The sequence below is a fragment of the Dermacentor albipictus genome, chromosome 1 (genome assembly GCF_038994185.2).
Source record: "Dermacentor albipictus isolate Rhodes 1998 colony chromosome 1, USDA_Dalb.pri_finalv2, whole genome shotgun sequence".
NCBI lineage: Eukaryota > Metazoa > Arthropoda > Arachnida > Ixodida > Ixodidae > Dermacentor > Dermacentor albipictus.
Genome location: NC_091821.1, coordinates 436,398,560 through 436,416,115, shown reverse-complemented (window position 1 = coordinate 436,416,115; position 17,556 = coordinate 436,398,560). Strand labels below are relative to the sequence as shown.

The window sequence follows — 17,556 nt, the reverse complement described above, 5'->3', positions numbered from 1 at the left end:
ACCTGGTGGCACAGAGCCAAAAATAGCTGTGACCAAATGTGTTCTATTTTGTTGCTGGTGTAAATTTTTGGCAGCAATGTAATCGTGAACATGTTGTCTTCTTAAAAGTTTAAAATGTTTTACACTTGGTTGCATCAGTATTAGCTCTGTGTGTGGCTGGCTAAGCTCTGTGCCACCAGGTGGCTGCACCGTGCAGGCTGCTTAGTCCGCTCATGTTTGCCCTGAAGCCCCTTCACCACAGTGGTAGTAGTATGAAGGGGCATTAGTCTACGTCTCCGCCCATCCGTCAAAACGCCCAGCTCACCTGCGTTCATCGAAATATTGGACATGCTCGGCACTGTGACTGAGCACTCGCAATGAACGCTGCTTGAATAGCGCTTGCTAGGGATCGACGCCAAGTGGCTAGCGGAGAGGCATTGCACGATGGTTCCTAGGCACCAGGAGTAGACAACATGATGTCACATCATGACGCAGAGCCAGAGCTCCGATCGCTTGGCGAATGAATTGAGGAGAAAAACCATGGCTAGGGAAGAGGGTAACTTTTAATCTTCCGTTGCTCTCTTAATATAAGACTCTTCACTTAGACTGCGGCCCAAATGTTTTGCAGTACCTCTACCCTAGGTGTCTGCAAAATTTGTCCAAACGATTTCAGGGACCCTTGAATAATGGAGGAAAATGCAGTTGTTTTTGGCTTGATGCCTTTTTTTTTATTCATTAGGGGATAATGTGTACAATACTGCCATCTATCACCCACTTGTTCTGTTTTGGTTTCTTGTTAGCATTCTGGCACTTTAAATCAAACATAGTGTACTCAAACTGCGAAAATGCGGGGGCATCATAATCATGTAAGGAGTGCTTCTGTATTCATTTACCAAGCTACTCTGCTTTTATTGTTCTACAATACTTGCTTGCAGCAAATTTGGATTGATTAGGTTTTTTCTTTTAATGCTTAGCATATTAAACAGTGGCATGGTGCTTTTTCACTAGCTCTGTCTTGTGTGCTTCCTGGTTTTGTAGGTGGTGACTGTGAGGCCGCGGATGATTCCGTTTTTGAAAATGGCTCACTTTCCCTTTCGCACGAGGAAGCTGACGTCACACACGAGGTATTGGTGAGCTTGTTCATTTAATTATTCTTTTTAAACTGCAGGCATTATTTGCCTCTTTGTGCTTTTATATCTGCTGGAAAGAGAATGCTGCAGTGTCTCGCCAGCTATGTTGTGCTGGGCACGAGGTCAGATAATCACATCCCAGCTGCAGTTTGAAGTCTGTGTTGAGAAAAGAATGCAAAAAATGAGCAAGTACTTGTATTTAGATGCAAATTAAATAAATCCGAAGTAGCCTCCCCCCCCCCTCCTTTTTTTCGGGCCAAATCAGTCTTAAAGGGACCCTGAAACACTTTTTGTCAAAGTGAAGGAAGGCATTTGAAGGGAAAATGGGCAATTTAAGAAATAGTTTCCCACATCTTCACATAATGCGAAGACGGAGGATCGTTTCTCACCTGCAGCAAGTTTTTTCATCCACTTTCATTGCCATTAATTTATCATTTCTTTAATTCAATTAGTAAGTATGAGTAATTTCTCCTATGTTGTCCTTGGTGTCTTTGTTTGTTGGCTTCTTATGATATTATAAATAAAAATCGGGCCCCTCAGTTAACCTCCTTTCTTCTTGTTCATTACTTAACTAGTCTCGAATCCGGCAACATTGATGCCTTCAGGTAATGTGTGGGTTGATTGACTAGTTGCGTTCCCCCCCAAAAAGATCATGTACTCGTGACGCTTGCGGCAGAAAGGATGTTCCACATTCGCCGCCAAGGTTTGTGAGTGGTGGCGCTGGGTAACACTCCTCAAGGTTAGTTCCAGCAGCAAAAACATAAATACCCAAGAAAGTATGTGGGGAAACAGTGTCGCAGTAGCTCAGTTGGTTAGAGTATCGTACACATTATGCGAAGACGTGGGATCGTTCCTCACCTGTGGCAAGTAGTTTTTTCATCCATTATCATTGCCACAATTTATCATTTCTTTAATTCAGTTAGTAAGTACAAGTAATATCCCATATGTTGTCTTTGGTGTCTTTGTTTGTTTGTTGGCTTCTTCAATGCGTTCGATGCGTACTTCAATGCGTTCAGCAGAAGCGGAGTTATTGGCAATCAAACGCGACCTCTGCTGTGTTCCCATTCCTTCATCAATGCCTTGTACTGCGAAGGCTAAGGCGCAGTGGGGAATGCCTGCAACGCTCCACTTTCTAAATGTTGGCATGGTGCACAGTTCAAATTTAATTTTGGATGTTAACTTAGACGCCACGACTTCAGCCTTTGGAGCCTGCGATGCACTAAATATAAGCCAAATGCGGTTGTCCTTACTGAACTGCAGTGTGCTTAGCCAGTGGACTCGTGGCAGCACCCCGCGGCAGCCATGGTATCTGCGCCATGTAGCTGACTGCAGCTTGGTGTCAGCTATCGGCCAATAGTAGCCGTCTAAGGGAATGACGGAATAGTGCGTCAGATGACGAAATAGTGCATCTAGAAGAGAATGAGGACAGAGCTTTCTGTTGAAATGAGGGCGTTTGAGAAAAAGGTGACTTCGTGATCCACTTGCGAGCTTCACGCACCACGTACAACAGCAAAACTTGACTGAGATGGTAACAGCAGTATATGACACCCGCAGACTATGTTATTTCAGTGAGTCTGAGGGGTGGCTCAGGGCCCCTTTAAGTTCCCCACTATGGCATCCTTCATAGCCTACTGTGTTGCTTCAGAATGTTAAACCCCATTAGTTATCTTCCAGAAAACCACAAACTAGGTTCAGTGTAGGAATGCTGTCCTTACTTACTGCCTCTTTACTTTCGAAGGGGTAGCATGTTATTATAAATGCAGGAATGCGTGTGGAAGTATTTGGACATAGCAAATGAAATGGAGCATAAAAAAAAAACACAATTCGTTAAGATTGAATTGAGAATGTTTTTTAAAATGAGAGCGCTGCCTCAGCATTTCTTTATTTAATGACAGAGATAATTGCTGCCATGATTGTCACCTCATTGCTGTCTGTGTGAAAGGCAATGACAGGGCAGTCTACAGCGAAATAAACTTGCGCCAACATTTACACTTAATTCATCCGTGGTCTCACAACATTTAGCTGGCGCACGTGCAACTTTAGCAGTAACTCTGATTTTTCATTCTAGTTAGCATGTTCTTGAAAACTGAAATGCACATGTATTAGAATTAATTGCAGTCCATTGGAGCATATCCTGTCTGGTTTGCTTTGGGATGTTGTACTGAGTTAGTGGTCAGCTTTGATCACTTTTGGTAGGATTGATCCGGCTTTTGTGGCTGTGATTTCACCATTTCGTGGTAATATTTTGTTGAACTTCCATGCTCCTAGCTACTGCCAAGCTTTGTACGTTTGGCATTGCCAAAATGGGCCCATGGCAGTACTGTTTACAGCTACGGTTGGAGCACCCTAATACATTAATACTTTTCTTGCACTGTGGTTGTTTGCCTATGCATGTTTCAGGCAAACGAGGTTGCTGGAATGCGTGAGCAGTGTACTGATGAAGGCACCTTTCAAAGCACGGTGGTCCCTTCCGAGATTGAGCAAGCTGCTCAGGCTGCTACTACTGTAAACGATGGCAAGCCAGAAGGTGTCGGAGAAGATGTTGGGAAACCTGCAAAGGCTAATACAGCAACGTCATTAGAAACTGAAAATTTTCTTCCGTCAGCCACACAATTGGAAACTGAAACATTGTCTCCAACTCCAGCAGTAAGTTCCATCCCATTTCTTGTCCTTTTGCGCTGGGCTTCGAAATGTGTTGATAAAGCTTGCTAGTACACTAGCCCTGTGTTGGTATGTATCGGAGCAGCCTAGCAATATGCACCAGCTGGTGATTAGCACAAGCACTTCTTTGCTTTGTATATCTCTATTGCTGCATTGGTACCAAATATAATGCTGCTGAAGGAGCACTCAAGTATTGTAAACAAGCACTGTTGTAAAGTTGACTGAGGTGCAATGAGGAAGAATAGTGGTTGTGAAAAGAGGGTATGGTGCCTCTGATAAAGTTAAAAACTGCACCGAGCAGTGGACCATTGCTGTTCATGAGAATGCTTTCACCCTGAAAGAACTGCACTTGCCCTTACCACAAATGCTTACAGAAAATAAAGAAAGGGCAAGATGTGAAAGTGCTTGCTATTAATTTTCTGCAGCCATTCATCTGTTACAAATGCCACCGTATTGAACAACTGTAAACTTGACCGAACTTCCATACTTGTTTTCCTTGTCAGCAGTGTTAGCCGTTGCATGCATGTGAAGCATAGCAGTTCTTTTTGTTTTTTCACAAGAAGTTCATGGGAAATATGAGATAAATGGTGAACATATCACTACTTTGTGCTGCATACCAGCATGCGCTAGAATGTGTGGGACTGTTTAAAGCACTTGCATCTGTTATGATAGACTGGATCATTGAAAAAACATGTGCATGTCATTTTATGTGATTGTCTATGGTCACTTGCTTTGCTAATGGTATTGGTACCAGTGGTCAACATTATTATTAGTATTGTAGTTATGCATTTAGCTTAATGGGTATGCATGTGCACTTACTCTATTTGTGCATGCTGCTGACACAGATGCAAAAAAAAAAAAAGGTGGCTGGGAATAATTTGGTACTGCTATAAAACATTTCTGTGCAGGATTGGTGGTTCAGCGTAAAGTATCATACTGAATAAGCATTTTTGTGTTGAAGAAAACCTGAGGAACAGATCCACGCAATCTTAGTAAGCATTCATCAAGAACGGCATCAGCAGAGATTGAACACCCTAAACGTGTGCAAGAATTCCGAAATGCAATCTCTAGTTAGTGCTGAAGTTGTCGGAGGTTGCTCAAGTTTACAGAAATCTTTATGAAGACCACTCGAAACTCGAAAAGCTCTCCCCTGGCTGCTGTGGCATCCACCTGCTCCAAGGTTCATTGCACCTTTTATAATGATAGTCCTTATGAGTTTGCTACACATTATGTATTTAGAGCTCTAATCACTTTCTACACAAGGCGTGCTCACTTCCTACAAAATTTTACTTCGCCTCGTCTTCTCGCCTACCTGTGGCAATCATTTGAAAATTGCCTGTAGATTCCTGCAACATAAGCATGGGTGAAAAATTTGGTACCGAAGTGATGATTCCAAACAGGAAACGACAGGACAAGGTTTCTCTGGAAGTCCTCTTAACTGCTGTTGCTGTAGAACTCCCCAATATTTTTGCCATGTAGCACCGATGATATACTAATCATGCTGCACTGACCTCCTGGGCTGGAAGTTGTAGAATATCACCGTATGACAATTCTACAGTAATATAATGTGCAAGTTCTGGTTGCATGCTGCTGCGAGGACTGTGTAAAGGGCAGTTGCAGCCTTTTGAATTGACATGTGCCAAAGTAGTATGCAGTTCATTTCATCTTTGTGTGCATAGTCATTGGGTAACAGCTCAAGCTCCCAGAAGATTAAGCAAACTGTTTAAGATATTGGGACCTCGCATTGCCATTCACTTATTGTCCTCACAGTAGCACTTCTGGGGTATCATGCATGCGTCACTCATTTGATTGCCCTACTTCGCAAACTTGAATAATCATGATCTCCTCTTTTGCAACACCGTGCACTTTGTGCCCCTACCGCAGCACACTTTTCATTAACTTACCGAGCACATTATTGGTGCTGTGGTCCAGCTTGTGAGCCGCTTAGTGCTATGTTCGAAGCATTGAGTGTGTTCTGCTTTAGCATGCCCACTTTTTGCTTTGCAATATCCTCTGCACTCCATGCACATTCCTTCGGAAATCTGCGGTCCCACTTCATACTGCATTTTCTCTTTCCTGTTGAGGTGTATTCACACAACAGAACATTCAACAGAGCATTTGAGCAGGCAGATGGTGTATCGGAATGCATCATGTAACTGCGCAAACAACAAAGGACAACTGGGGTAACAGTAGCCACAAGTTTAAATGGGTTGCCTGCCATTTTATGCTAACTTCCTCTGTAATTGAGGAGCTGTTGCAATTGGCTCCACATAGGAATGTTAGTTGAGGAGAGTTCAAAATAAAATTACCCATGTGTATGGGTGCCCTGAACTTCCAGCTTGACGAGACACATGGCGAGATGACTGGTGCTTCACACCCTTCACAATATGGTGCGGAAGCTTTGCCAAGCGCACCAGACACCGTATGCGACGCAGTTAAAGACATAAGTGAAGTCCAGCGCTGCAGTGAAAGCAGAGACTGTCTGATGACCGCCGAGGAAGCTGCAGTGTTTGATGAAATCGACGACATCTTGAATGATGCCATGGACAGTGAGTGCAGCGAGGCAAGTTACAGCTTGGTGCAGCCTGTGCAGCTGCAGCCACCTTTGACTCCACCTCGAGTGAGTGAGGATATTCTGGCATCGCTTTGCTGCTTGCAGGAATTTGTCACTTAGCTGTTGCAATGACTAACTCGTGCAAGCCGTTTCTCGAACAGTGCCTAGTAATGTAACAATAAACAAGTGGCCAGCTCATTTGGTCATTGAGGTTGACAGCTGGCAGTGGCCCATCTCCTGTCAAGGTTTGAAGGTCTAAAAAATGTGGCAAATCAGCTAATGGTGTTTGCAGACCTGACATGTTACATTAGGTTTGTTTCCACAGCCTTGCTGTTTGTAAATTGTCTTTAAAACTCCTTTGTTTGAAGATACCTGCACTAAAGAACCTTTGGCAGTACTATCATTTTTCTATGAGTCCAGCCATTTAGAACATGATTGACATTACTGAAGTTAAAAACAGGTTTCTCTGATTTAGCATGTTGTAATGAGTGAGATCACGAAATCTAGTTCAGGTTTGTAAACTTGTGGTGCAGCCTAAAAATATATCCTTTGTGAGTGAGTTGTGCAAGTACGCAAACATGGTATCCTGACTTGTCACTGCTGCAGCTGAACAATGGGAGGTGAGATTGCAGCCATGCGGTCAACTTTTGTGATAAGTTTACCTGTTTAAAAAAAACTGTTGGTATTGCACAAAGGAGCATGCAAGTAATGTAAGGCACCTTTGCATGCATAATGCTAGCTGCACATCCCTTCAAGGCACATAGCTTGCATGCGACTGCTTGGCTGCTCAGCCTTGAATGAACGAATGCCTTGCACTTCAATTGATTGACTTTCTTGAAGTTTCCTCATGCATCTGATGCATGAAAAAAATAATGCCAGCACATTTGAGGTGCTGATGGTGTGCATGTAGTGCTAAGTGTTATGCATGCTAATATGGTATACTGCATGCCAAGTTTGTGGTTTTGTGATACCATAAGTAAATTTCATCATTCCAGAGCCTCAAGTGTTTCTAGTGTCATTAAGCAGTTCTGGCAGTGTTCATGTTAAATTAGGCTTCATGTTTACCAACGTAACATAGTCTCATATTTGGTTTTATTTGTCAAATACTTATGCCTAACTTAGTGTTTCTTCTGACTGGCCATGGCAGTGGTAATTGCTAAGCATTGCAATAGACTGGGCAGTATTGCTTATGTGCGCACGGTTTGTTGCCTTGCCATGTTTTTTGAAGGTGCACAATGGCTGAAGACGAATTGGCCTTTCGTACGACTTCAGCTTTCTGGAGTTCATAAAGGCGTATTTATATTACTGACAAATGTCAGCCAGGCGCCTTTTCAGGTTGCCTTCATTGATACATCCATGTTTAAGAGCCTGTTGCAGTGTATGAGTAAAATTGTTCAAGGAAATTAGTAAGAGCCTGTTGTAACTGCTATTTATGACTCTTCTTCTATGATCCGTTTGCTGTGACCAGTCGTGTTTCTGGTAAAGCGTGGGGAAACACGGGGAAGGCGGGAGGTGGAAATTTAAGGCAGTGAGCAAAACAAGAACAAGATAAAAGCGGGAGCCAATGTTTTGACAAGTGGACTTGTCTTTTTCAAGGCGTGAAAAAGATAGTATGGATACAACTGAGTCAGATTAAACCGATTAAACTTCAAGATAAACTGCTGTAAGTGACATTCCTGGCCCTATGCAGGGAGCTTATCATTTTGGTCCATTTTACATGCCTGTGAGCCTAAATGGCTTTGTTGCTTTCTTTTAAGAATTCACATGTAGTCGAGTGCCAGCAGCCCTCAAGTCATCTGATGTCAACACCAAAACCTACTAGTCCAAAGGCTTCCACAGGCCAGCACACAGCCGGGCTTCCACGCACAATCAGCTCCTTCCGCAAGCAGCAACGTGATGCCACGCCTCAGCACCCCTCTTTTTCCACACCGTCAAAGACTTCAAAAGACATTGTGGCGGGAGAAGAGGAGCAGTTGTCACTGGATGACAAACTAAAGGCAAGTTATTCTTGCTCTTTCATTCCTTCAGTTCTTTTCTTTTTTAACTTATTCCACGAACTTTCAGCATCCTCCAGTGGCAGTGTATGAGAAGCCTTAGGAATATTTATGTATCCCACTTTAGTCTGATGGGATTAGAATTCGCTGTTTAACTTGCCACAATAGCTTAGTAGCTTTGGCATTGTGCTGCTGAGGTTGAGGTTGTGGGTTTGATGCCGTGTATGGCGGCCACATTTCGATGGGAACGAAATGTAAAATCATTTACAGTAAAAACTCGTTAACTTTGCATTTCACAGGACCCCCCTAAAAATGTTCTAACTAACCGAATGTCACATTACCGAAGATGTAAAAAATCTATAAACCAAATGCTTACTAATTCAGCACGCATTTACTTAATGAATAAACTCCTGCTTCTGTTTAGCACGAAAGCGGTGTGGAAGCTGCGATTCTGTCATATTGTGACTGATTAGTGCTTGTAGCGGCAAAGGTTTTGCGCTTCCTTTGCAGTGCAGCCACGGCGCAAGACCCACGTTTTCATCCGAGACATGCTTTTCAATACTGCACACACATCCGAATTATTTTCTTGCCAGTAAGCTGGCCAGTGACATAGCACCTGTCCATCACTATGTAGCTGGTGGGTTCGATGCCAGCGTGTGGGCCACGGCAGAATTGTTCATCTTCGGCTACTTTTGCAGTGTTTGTGACATTGTGCACATTGTACCAAGCCAGAATGAAACTACTGCTTGCTGCAACCGCTGCAGACGAAACCGTGGTTGCTGTCGACGCGATCACGGATGGCGACCACGCATTTCCAAAGGCTCGGAGTTAACGTGCGCACTAAGTCAAAATGAAACTTCTGTTTGCCGCAAATGCTGTGGATTAAACCGTGGTCACAATCGACACGATCATGATGTATGGTGATTATGAAGTTGAAAGGCCCGTGGAGAATGTGGTGCCATCTGTTTCGGTAAATACGATAAAGGATATAAAGGCACAAGTAGCACGAAGCATTCTGGCATTCCTGTCATTCCCCATACAATTTACACTGATGACTGTGGCTATGAAGACTCTGTCGCTTCATCTCGGAGGGATGCTAATGCAGTTTTTGCTAATTTGCATCGTACATTCACGGCACTCTGCACTTGCCTCGCTCCAAGAGTTATCCGAATTAATTAGTGTGATGCCAAATACGTCCAAATTAAGTTTGTTGCCATTAAGGCATACACCTGCCGAGAACAGAGGACAAGTCCCAATTATCCTATTTTCCTCATTATCAAGGGCGGAATAAATGTGGCTTGAGTACTGTTTATACCTTTAGGTACACATTTAGGTACACATTAGGTATTTAGGATTTAGGTACACATTAAAGAACCTGTGGGAGGTGGTACGAAAAGGTAGCTGCTGTAGCTATGGCTTGCTTATGCCAGCCAGCGATGGTGCCGTGGGATCTCTGCAAGCAGCAGCAGCTCACGCCCGCTCAGGCCGAGCACGCTAAAGTTCTCTTTTGTGCTACATGCTTGTGAGCCGTCTTGTTCTTTACAGGCTCTGTAGGTGATAGTTGTGCTGCTACAGGGCCCCCCTCCTAGTGCGAAGCACAATTGAAACATGTGCAAAAAGTGTGCCTTATCTTATGCATTGCAACTCAGCGAGCAGAATTCAGGTACATTGGCTGGTTTTTGGGGCATGCAGAGAGTTCAGGTTGTTAAGGGGAACAATATGGAAGATGGTGTTGTCGAATGGCATGCAACAGTGGAAGTGGCATTGGTAGTGTCGTTGGTAGTAATAGTGGCAGTCATTGGTAGTGTTGAGTTCCGCACTTCGAGAGAGATGTACCAGGCAGCATCGGCAGTCTAGGTTGTGTGTGAGGCGCAGCCACAGTGACGCCATAGTGCGAAATCACGACCTGCTGCAAGTTCTCGTAAATGCCTGGGCCTGTAGAAGTTGAAGCTCCAAAAGAAGACCGTCTGGCAGCTCACGACTTGCGTGGCATTAGTGCAAGTGTTGGTCACTCATGTTGTTGACGTAGAAATGATTCTTGAGCTGAAGAAGCCAGATAGCAGAGCTGCTTCTGCAAAACTTCAGCAGGCCACATGTCTGCACAATGTGCGAGCACAGAACATCGGAAAGCTCTCCTTCTGCTGTTTGCAGTGAAATCTTGAATGCCAATAGCATCAGGGTTGTGGTGGTCACTGAAGGCATTGCCAAGGTGGCACTTGTGTCGTCACCGTGCCTGCGAGAGTGAAATTTGCACCTAGTGGAGCCGGTGGGATAACCTCTGAATTGGTAATGAGTGAGGTGCCCCTGAACAGAGGGGGGGCCATGGGCCCCGGGTGCAAGGGGCCAGTGGGGGGGGGGGGGGGTGGCATATATGTCTGAAGACACCCTTCTTTCTGCCGGCTACACCTGAGGGGGGGTGGGGGGTGACAGAAGACCTATGGGCCCCGGGTGCCAGAAGACCTAGCTACGCCACTGCATGTCCACGACTTCCTATGCGCAAGATGCCATCACACATGCGCTAGTCGTGTGCACAGTAGCCCACGCTCGGCTCTCGTCATCACAGACTGCACAAAAGTCCCCTTACGATCGTCGACACTGGGGTACTGCTTTTCCGCCGGGTTCTCTCGTCCTTCTCTGGCTCCCATCTCGTCGTGTCGGCCTCTCTGAAAAGTTAATGTTGTGGTATGTCGAGCCCTACCGCATGCTGAGCCAGTTGACCCTGTCACCTATGATATAACTAACTCCCATAGCATCCACTTCATTGATGGTCACACAACAAAGTGATATTGTACATGTTTCCCGCCTCAAGTGTTATAACTGTGATAACTCATTTTGACTACAACCAGCACTGAGACGGGGCTTCACCGGCCAGGGATAATGTCGCAAACAGTGGCGAGGACAAGGACATTGTAGTGGGGCTGGGTCAGTCTCTCTTGTTGGACTGAAAAAGACCTGCTAAAACCTGTGTGCCCTGTGCAGTCTTGACTAGCCAAGTGCTAACCGTTTACTGTCGATTAAATACTCCCCATAACAGTATCTTCACAATTACCAAGAATTGGACCATGCTTCACTTACACTCAAGGGCTAACGGGCTGAACTGAACTGAGCGGGGCTGGGCCCAAATTTTTCAGGCCTGGGCCGGCTACCGGTCAGGTTTGAAACAACCTAGTCGAGCTCAGGCGGGCTTCTGCATAGGCCCGGGCCTGGGCCTGAAAAAACTGCCCATGCAGTGCTCTACTTCAAGTCCGAGGTGGTCAAAATTAATTCAAAGTCCTCCACTATGGTGTATTTCATAATTGGATCGTGGTTTCGGTATGTAAAGCCCCAGAACTTTTCTTTATTTCACTGTGTACTTTTCTTCCCATTTCCTTCGACGCAGTCCCATCAAACTCAAGCTTTTAGAGAGAAGCTTTCTTTGCCTTTTACTTTGATTTTCCGGTTGCTGAAGGCTGCTGTCTTGCTGAATGTGTAGGTCTTAATGAAAGTAATGTCAAAATTGTACCATTGTTGTCTAATTGGCCAGTACCGGACATTTGCGAAGAAATATTGCATATAAGTGCGAATCGAGGTGGCCTATGGTAGCAGGTGATGCAATTAAGCGTGGACATGAGTTAAAACACGAACACTCTGTCATGTTATCATCTTTCTGCCATTTTCACTCTGTCACTTATCTGCATTATATCGTTGTCAGTTCATCATCATGTCCATCGTTAGTGCGATGTCGCCGCAAAGTCACCATCATGTCGTCGTGGTCATTCCATTGTCGTCATTTGGTCACAATAATTCCAATGTCATCCTACCATTGTCATCTTGCCTTTGTTGTCACACCCTCGTCCTTGCATCATCATTCCATGGTCTGCATTCCAGCTTTATCATCCTGTTGTCATGCCATCATCTGCATTTTAGCTCTGTTATTCCCTTTGTCACACTGTCATCATCAGTCGATGTCGTCATGCCAATTGTTGTCATTGCATCATCATCATTACATCTTCGTTGTCTCAAAAATCGTTCCACCTTTGTCATTTTATTGTTGTCATGCCACTTTCGGCGTTCCAGCTTTATCATTCCTTCAGTCACATTGTTGTATAATCATGCCGTCATAGTCATACCATCAGCACGACCTTGTCATTATTCGATCATCTCATGGTCCTCATGTTGGTGTCATGGTCACTCCAACATAATCATTATGTTATAGTGATTCAAATGTTGTTATGCTGCTATTTGCAAGCCATCATTGTCATTCCAAAATCTATACCATTGTTATCATGCCATCAACATTCCAGCTCCATCATTCCCTTTGTGATATTGCACTGTCATATCAGTGGCATCATTCCAGCATCGGCATAATTGTTACGCCATCGTAATCATATCATCGTTGTCATCCCATTGTCACATTTTGTTGTCGTCATGCAATTGATGTCACGTCGGTGTGATATTCCCATCGTGGTCATTCCATTGTTGTGATTCCTTCGTCCTCACTCTGTCATCATGCCATTGTCGTCATCGCATTGTCATCATGTTGTCATTTTGTCTGTGCTGAATTACACTGGAAGAAAGACATCTATGGCAAGACCATTTTGGTGTTGCAATTCCAGTGTTGCCATGCTATTGGGGTCAAACAGTTTTTTATTGTGGTCATTCCTTCGTTTCTATGCTTCGCATGTGCATGGTCAACCACAACAAGTTTATGTTAAGTGAGGTTTTTCAAGTGAAAATGTGCTTAACTGGCTTGTAGTCTTTACTTACAGCTGGTCTGCAACTGATTCCCACACTATGTGGAATCGTCCACAGATTCTTACTGTAGTAGGCAACACAGTGTATCTCAGATTTTTCTTTCAAACAATAATCTTTTAACCTATGATTACAATTGTATGTAAAATGCTTTAAGAGTAAGTGTGCTTGTGATGGCCATTTCTGTGCTAAATTGCACTGGAGAAAGGTATTTTAAAAGGAACATTTATATTTGTGTCCCCAATAGATGACGCAATGATCAAGCAGTTCTAGTTTTGCACAGTACAGCACCTAAAATACTGTAAACTATATGGCAAGACCATTGTGGCATGATTGAATTTCGACAAACAGTAATTCAAGTGTTTGTACTCGCAGCAGTGCAGCTGTTCTGTTTGCTTCTCTGCTAAACTTTGCCACATAAAGCACTCAGCGAATGACAAGGTCAGTGGTGTGTGGAAAACACACACAACTCTGTACTGGAACCAGAGTTCAAGCTCTAGTATGCAGTAACTTTAGTGCACCTAATCGAATAGCACCATGTCCTGATACATATTGTGTTATCAACATTCAAAATTATTGTTGTGCCAAATGAAATAATAATGAAAGCCAGTATGAAAAACAGGGTCAGTGGTTCGTACTGTTAGCTCATTTATGGCTTTTTTTTCCCTGGATATAATTGCTCTGTTCTTTTTCTTGCGGATTTATATTTGCATATTACACACGCAAGCTTTCATACTACTTGCCATGTGCATAAACAGTGTGGAAGACTATGTGCTTTATTCTTATGTCGGTATCATTTACCTCTAATGTGATTGCAGGCCTTACAGGATTGTATTCTGGCCCAGCAGACAGTCATAAGCCAGGCCACCCAGGCATTGAACCTCTGCCAAGCATCGGCAGAGTTCCTTGGCTCTTCTGAGCAGGTTGAAGGAGAGAAACTGCTGCTCATTGCAAGTATGTGTGGACACCAGCTATTCACATATTGCTAGTCGTATAAACATGTAAGCTGTTTTAAGCAACTCTAAAGGGAAACATTATGCCAAGTTAAATTGGACTGCAGAATCTCTGAGGTCAGTAGCACATAGCTGCACATTATTTCCAAGAAACCTGGCACAACACAGAAATTTTGTGTTGATGTGTGGACGACATATTTTGATCCATTTCTCAGACAATCTGTTATCTCCGTGAAATACCCTGTATTCAGATATTGCTAAGCCACCATTCTGTGCAGAACTTAGACTGAGAGACTTTTGGGGCAATAATGTATGAATCTAGTGAGACACATATACTAGGAGTGGGCTAATATAGATTTTGAATAAAATCAAATCTGAGGGACAGACAAAAGCGCGGACCGGGCATCACGTGACTCGATCAGTGCTCCGCACCGAATGTAGCCATCGTCGTGTTGTGCTGTGTGGGTCAACCGCGGTTGGCACCAATCATAAAGAGCAGGTGCCTTTTCATTGTCAAGGTTGGTGCGATTTGCCACCTGTTAAAGATTCTTAAAACTGAAGGGTCACGGCAAGTTTATACAACGCTTCCCTTCCCCTCCATACCTGTCCATCCGCGCAAATCTATGCAGCCAGTCTAGGGTGGGCGCCAAGCACATGACACATGACTAGTCACATGACACTTTTGTGCCAGCCGTGTAATCCAAAGCTAGCCTTGCAATAGGTTGCTCGAAGCTACAAAAAGACTAATGTGCGCTTATGAACAGCGTTGGGAACGAAAATCCGGCATACGGTGTGTTGCAAAGACGGTGGCCGTTCGTGAACAACTTTGTTGCCATTCTGTACACTCACTTTCATTTGCGAGGCAACTTGTCGACTTTTCCAAGTGTTGCACGGCTACTGTGAATAAATCCTTGTCGATTTGGTACCAGACCATAACTTTAGTCGCTGATGCCCGACGAAGCAGTGCCGATTAGGCCTAATAGCTGATGTAACGGGCTGCAAGCTGTCGCAGAATGCTTGCCGCTATGTTTGTACGGGTGGCTCATAAATGATTGGTCCTGAGATCACGCGTATAGGTTAGATTGATGGCTGTTGAAATGGCTTTAATTTTATCGCTGCATATCCCACACGATCTTCGCACATGCTTTTGCCCTTTACGAAATATGCCCTGCTTTTGGTGTTGTTCTATCTGTCTGTGTCGCATTATCGCATCGATTCTGTCAACCTGTTCAAACCTTCTACTGACAGAGTCGGCCCCAGCTGACTCAGCTCCATCCTGCAGGTTGCAGTGTTTGGGTGTTGTGTGTGTGGTCCCCGGATTGGGCTGATGTCAGAGAGTGCATTAGGCAAAAGTGCTTGCGTTAAGGACCAGAGTCCATGATTGGGTCAGCTGGGGTGAGCTGTCGGCAGTGCACTTGACACTCCTTTTACAATGAAAAACAGAAAAACCAAATGAAGCGCTCACTTGCACGGCATTGAGCATGAGGGGCTCCGCGGCGCATATTACATGTGGTGCTGCGTGGATCTCTACGCCAAATATGCCAAATATTCATTAAATGGAATATTAGAAAAATAGAATATTAGATATTGTATTCGTGAATCGAAGTGTTCGAATGTTCACTATTTGTTTCGGTGATATTTGAGTATTCGCAAAACCCCTAATATTTACCGTTTAAGGAAAAATTTGTCATGTTTACGTATGTTTATTGGATAGATCTTGGCCAAGTATGCTGCAGGGCATCAATTTCTCAAGAGTGCAACAAATAAATGTTTAGATTATCTTTTGTGCGATAAGCTAAAACATAATGCCAAGGGCAGTGCGACTTTAGACATGAAGCAGACTCTTTTCACTTCACCAAAACCTGATTGGTACATCAAGATTTGGCTCATGCATTAAAAATACTGGGTAGCTGAAAGTAATACAGTCGACCTGGCTCTGATGTAGCCGATGAATCTAAGAGTCAATGATTTAAATTTTTCTGTGAATGGCCCCTTTGTTTGCAACTATTTATACAGCCCAGAAGCGACTGGCCTACATCAACGAAATCCAGCGGCTCAAGGTTGGAGGCGACAACCCAGCAAGCGAGCTTCCCAGGGGGTCCGTGGTGATCAAGAAGATTCAGTTTCCCATCAACAAGGATGCCCTAAAGTCTTCCAGTTAGTGTGCATGCCATTCTCTCTCGAAACATTTCATTGGCACTGGGCTCTTTTTCTGAGCGAGTTGGTATGAAATGCACGAGGAAAGAACCGAGGAGGGAGCACTTGAACGAGCACTGTCACGATTCGCTCTGTCGCCTATTTTCTAAGGTGCTCCTTAAGTGGAGTTTCTTGGAGCATGACAACATCCCAAGCTTGTTTGCCTGCCCAGCTCTTGTGCAGAGGCTGGGCAGTTAGAGATTGTTCACGTTGTGGGCGAGCACTGAGTTGGCGTTCGTATCACTCGCCGTGGTTGCTTAGTGGCTATGGTGTTGGGCTGCTAAGTATGAGGTCGCGGGATTGAATCCCGGCCATGGTGGTCGCATTTCACCCGTGTACTTAGATTTAGGTGCACATTAATGAACCTTAAGTGGTTTAAGTTTCAGCAGTCCCCCACTACAGCATGTGTCATAATCAGATTGTGGCTTTGGCATGTGAAACCCCATAATTAAATTTTTTTTTAGCATTAGTATTGAGCAGCTGAACTAGATTTGTTGAAATCGGCTTTATTTTTGTTTCCCCAAATAGAAGAAACACCCAATATGACAATATCGGCGAGCATTGTCATTGGCCATCGTATGTTATGCCGCAGTCAAAGTTCATTATTTATACACGCTTCACTTCACATTTCAGAGCAGTCACTAGATCATGACTAAATCAAATCGTTGTAAGATTTGGCGGACGATCCTACCGCTGTAAACCAGATGTAGGAGTCGTCGGACTATCTCGCTGCTGCCACCATTAGAAGGAGTTGAAGGTCGTAGAGAGGAACTCGGTGAACAGGATTTATTTACATATTTTACATTTTAAGCAAGATACATTGGCAGTCTAGCGCGACTCCCATATGGAGCCCGCAAAACTAACATACAGCAAACAGTTTACGAGCACACAGCTCACTACTACATTTCGAGCATGACAACGAGTACTCAGCTCCCGACGAGGAGCACGACATGAGCACACTCTAGCAGCCGGCAAACGCTGCTTATAAGCTCTCCGCTTGACGTCATAGTTCGACGTCATCGTTCGGCGTCACTCTTCGAGGTCCACGTGGACGGAAACGTTCGTCCAATCATTGTAAACTTGCCGCCGCCCCGCAGTACGGCCCACACACACAAAGGCTCACACGTTCGAATGTCCGGAGCTGACGTCAGAGGGCTTCGTAGAACTCTCGGTGCCGCATAGCTCGCGGTGCCGCATAGCTCTCGGTGTCGACGTCCGAGGGCTTCGTAGAACTGTGCTCCGTCCCGGGTGGCGCGGCGGAGTACCACATTCCTGAGCTGACTCCCCGTCTGGGGAGTCGGCTCCCCGTCTGGTGGGCTTGGAACACGTGCAGCGGGCTGAAAGGTGTCACGTTGCCA

General features: G+C 44.5%; 1 protein-coding gene across 4 annotated transcripts in view; it reads left to right on the top strand.

Annotated features, from left to right (window-relative positions):
• The window catches only part of LOC135907959 (anillin-like), a 61,594-nt gene that overhangs the window by 22,563 nt on the left and 21,475 nt on the right, over window positions 1–17,556 (top strand). For 3 of the 4 annotated variants that reach the window (XM_065439780.2, XM_065439779.2, XM_065439776.2), the window contains 6 exons: window positions 1,018–1,103; window positions 3,510–3,755; window positions 6,109–6,390; window positions 8,082–8,321; window positions 13,868–14,003; window positions 16,019–16,159. In XM_065439780.2, the coding sequence (XP_065295852.1) occupies window positions 1,018–1,103; window positions 3,510–3,755; window positions 6,109–6,390; window positions 8,082–8,321; window positions 13,868–14,003; window positions 16,019–16,159 (1,131 nt within the window). The remainder of the gene's footprint in view (window positions 1–1,017; window positions 1,104–3,509; window positions 3,756–6,108; window positions 6,391–8,081; window positions 8,322–13,867; window positions 14,004–16,018; window positions 16,160–17,556) is intronic. The other variant, XM_065439781.2, reaches the window with a different exon arrangement.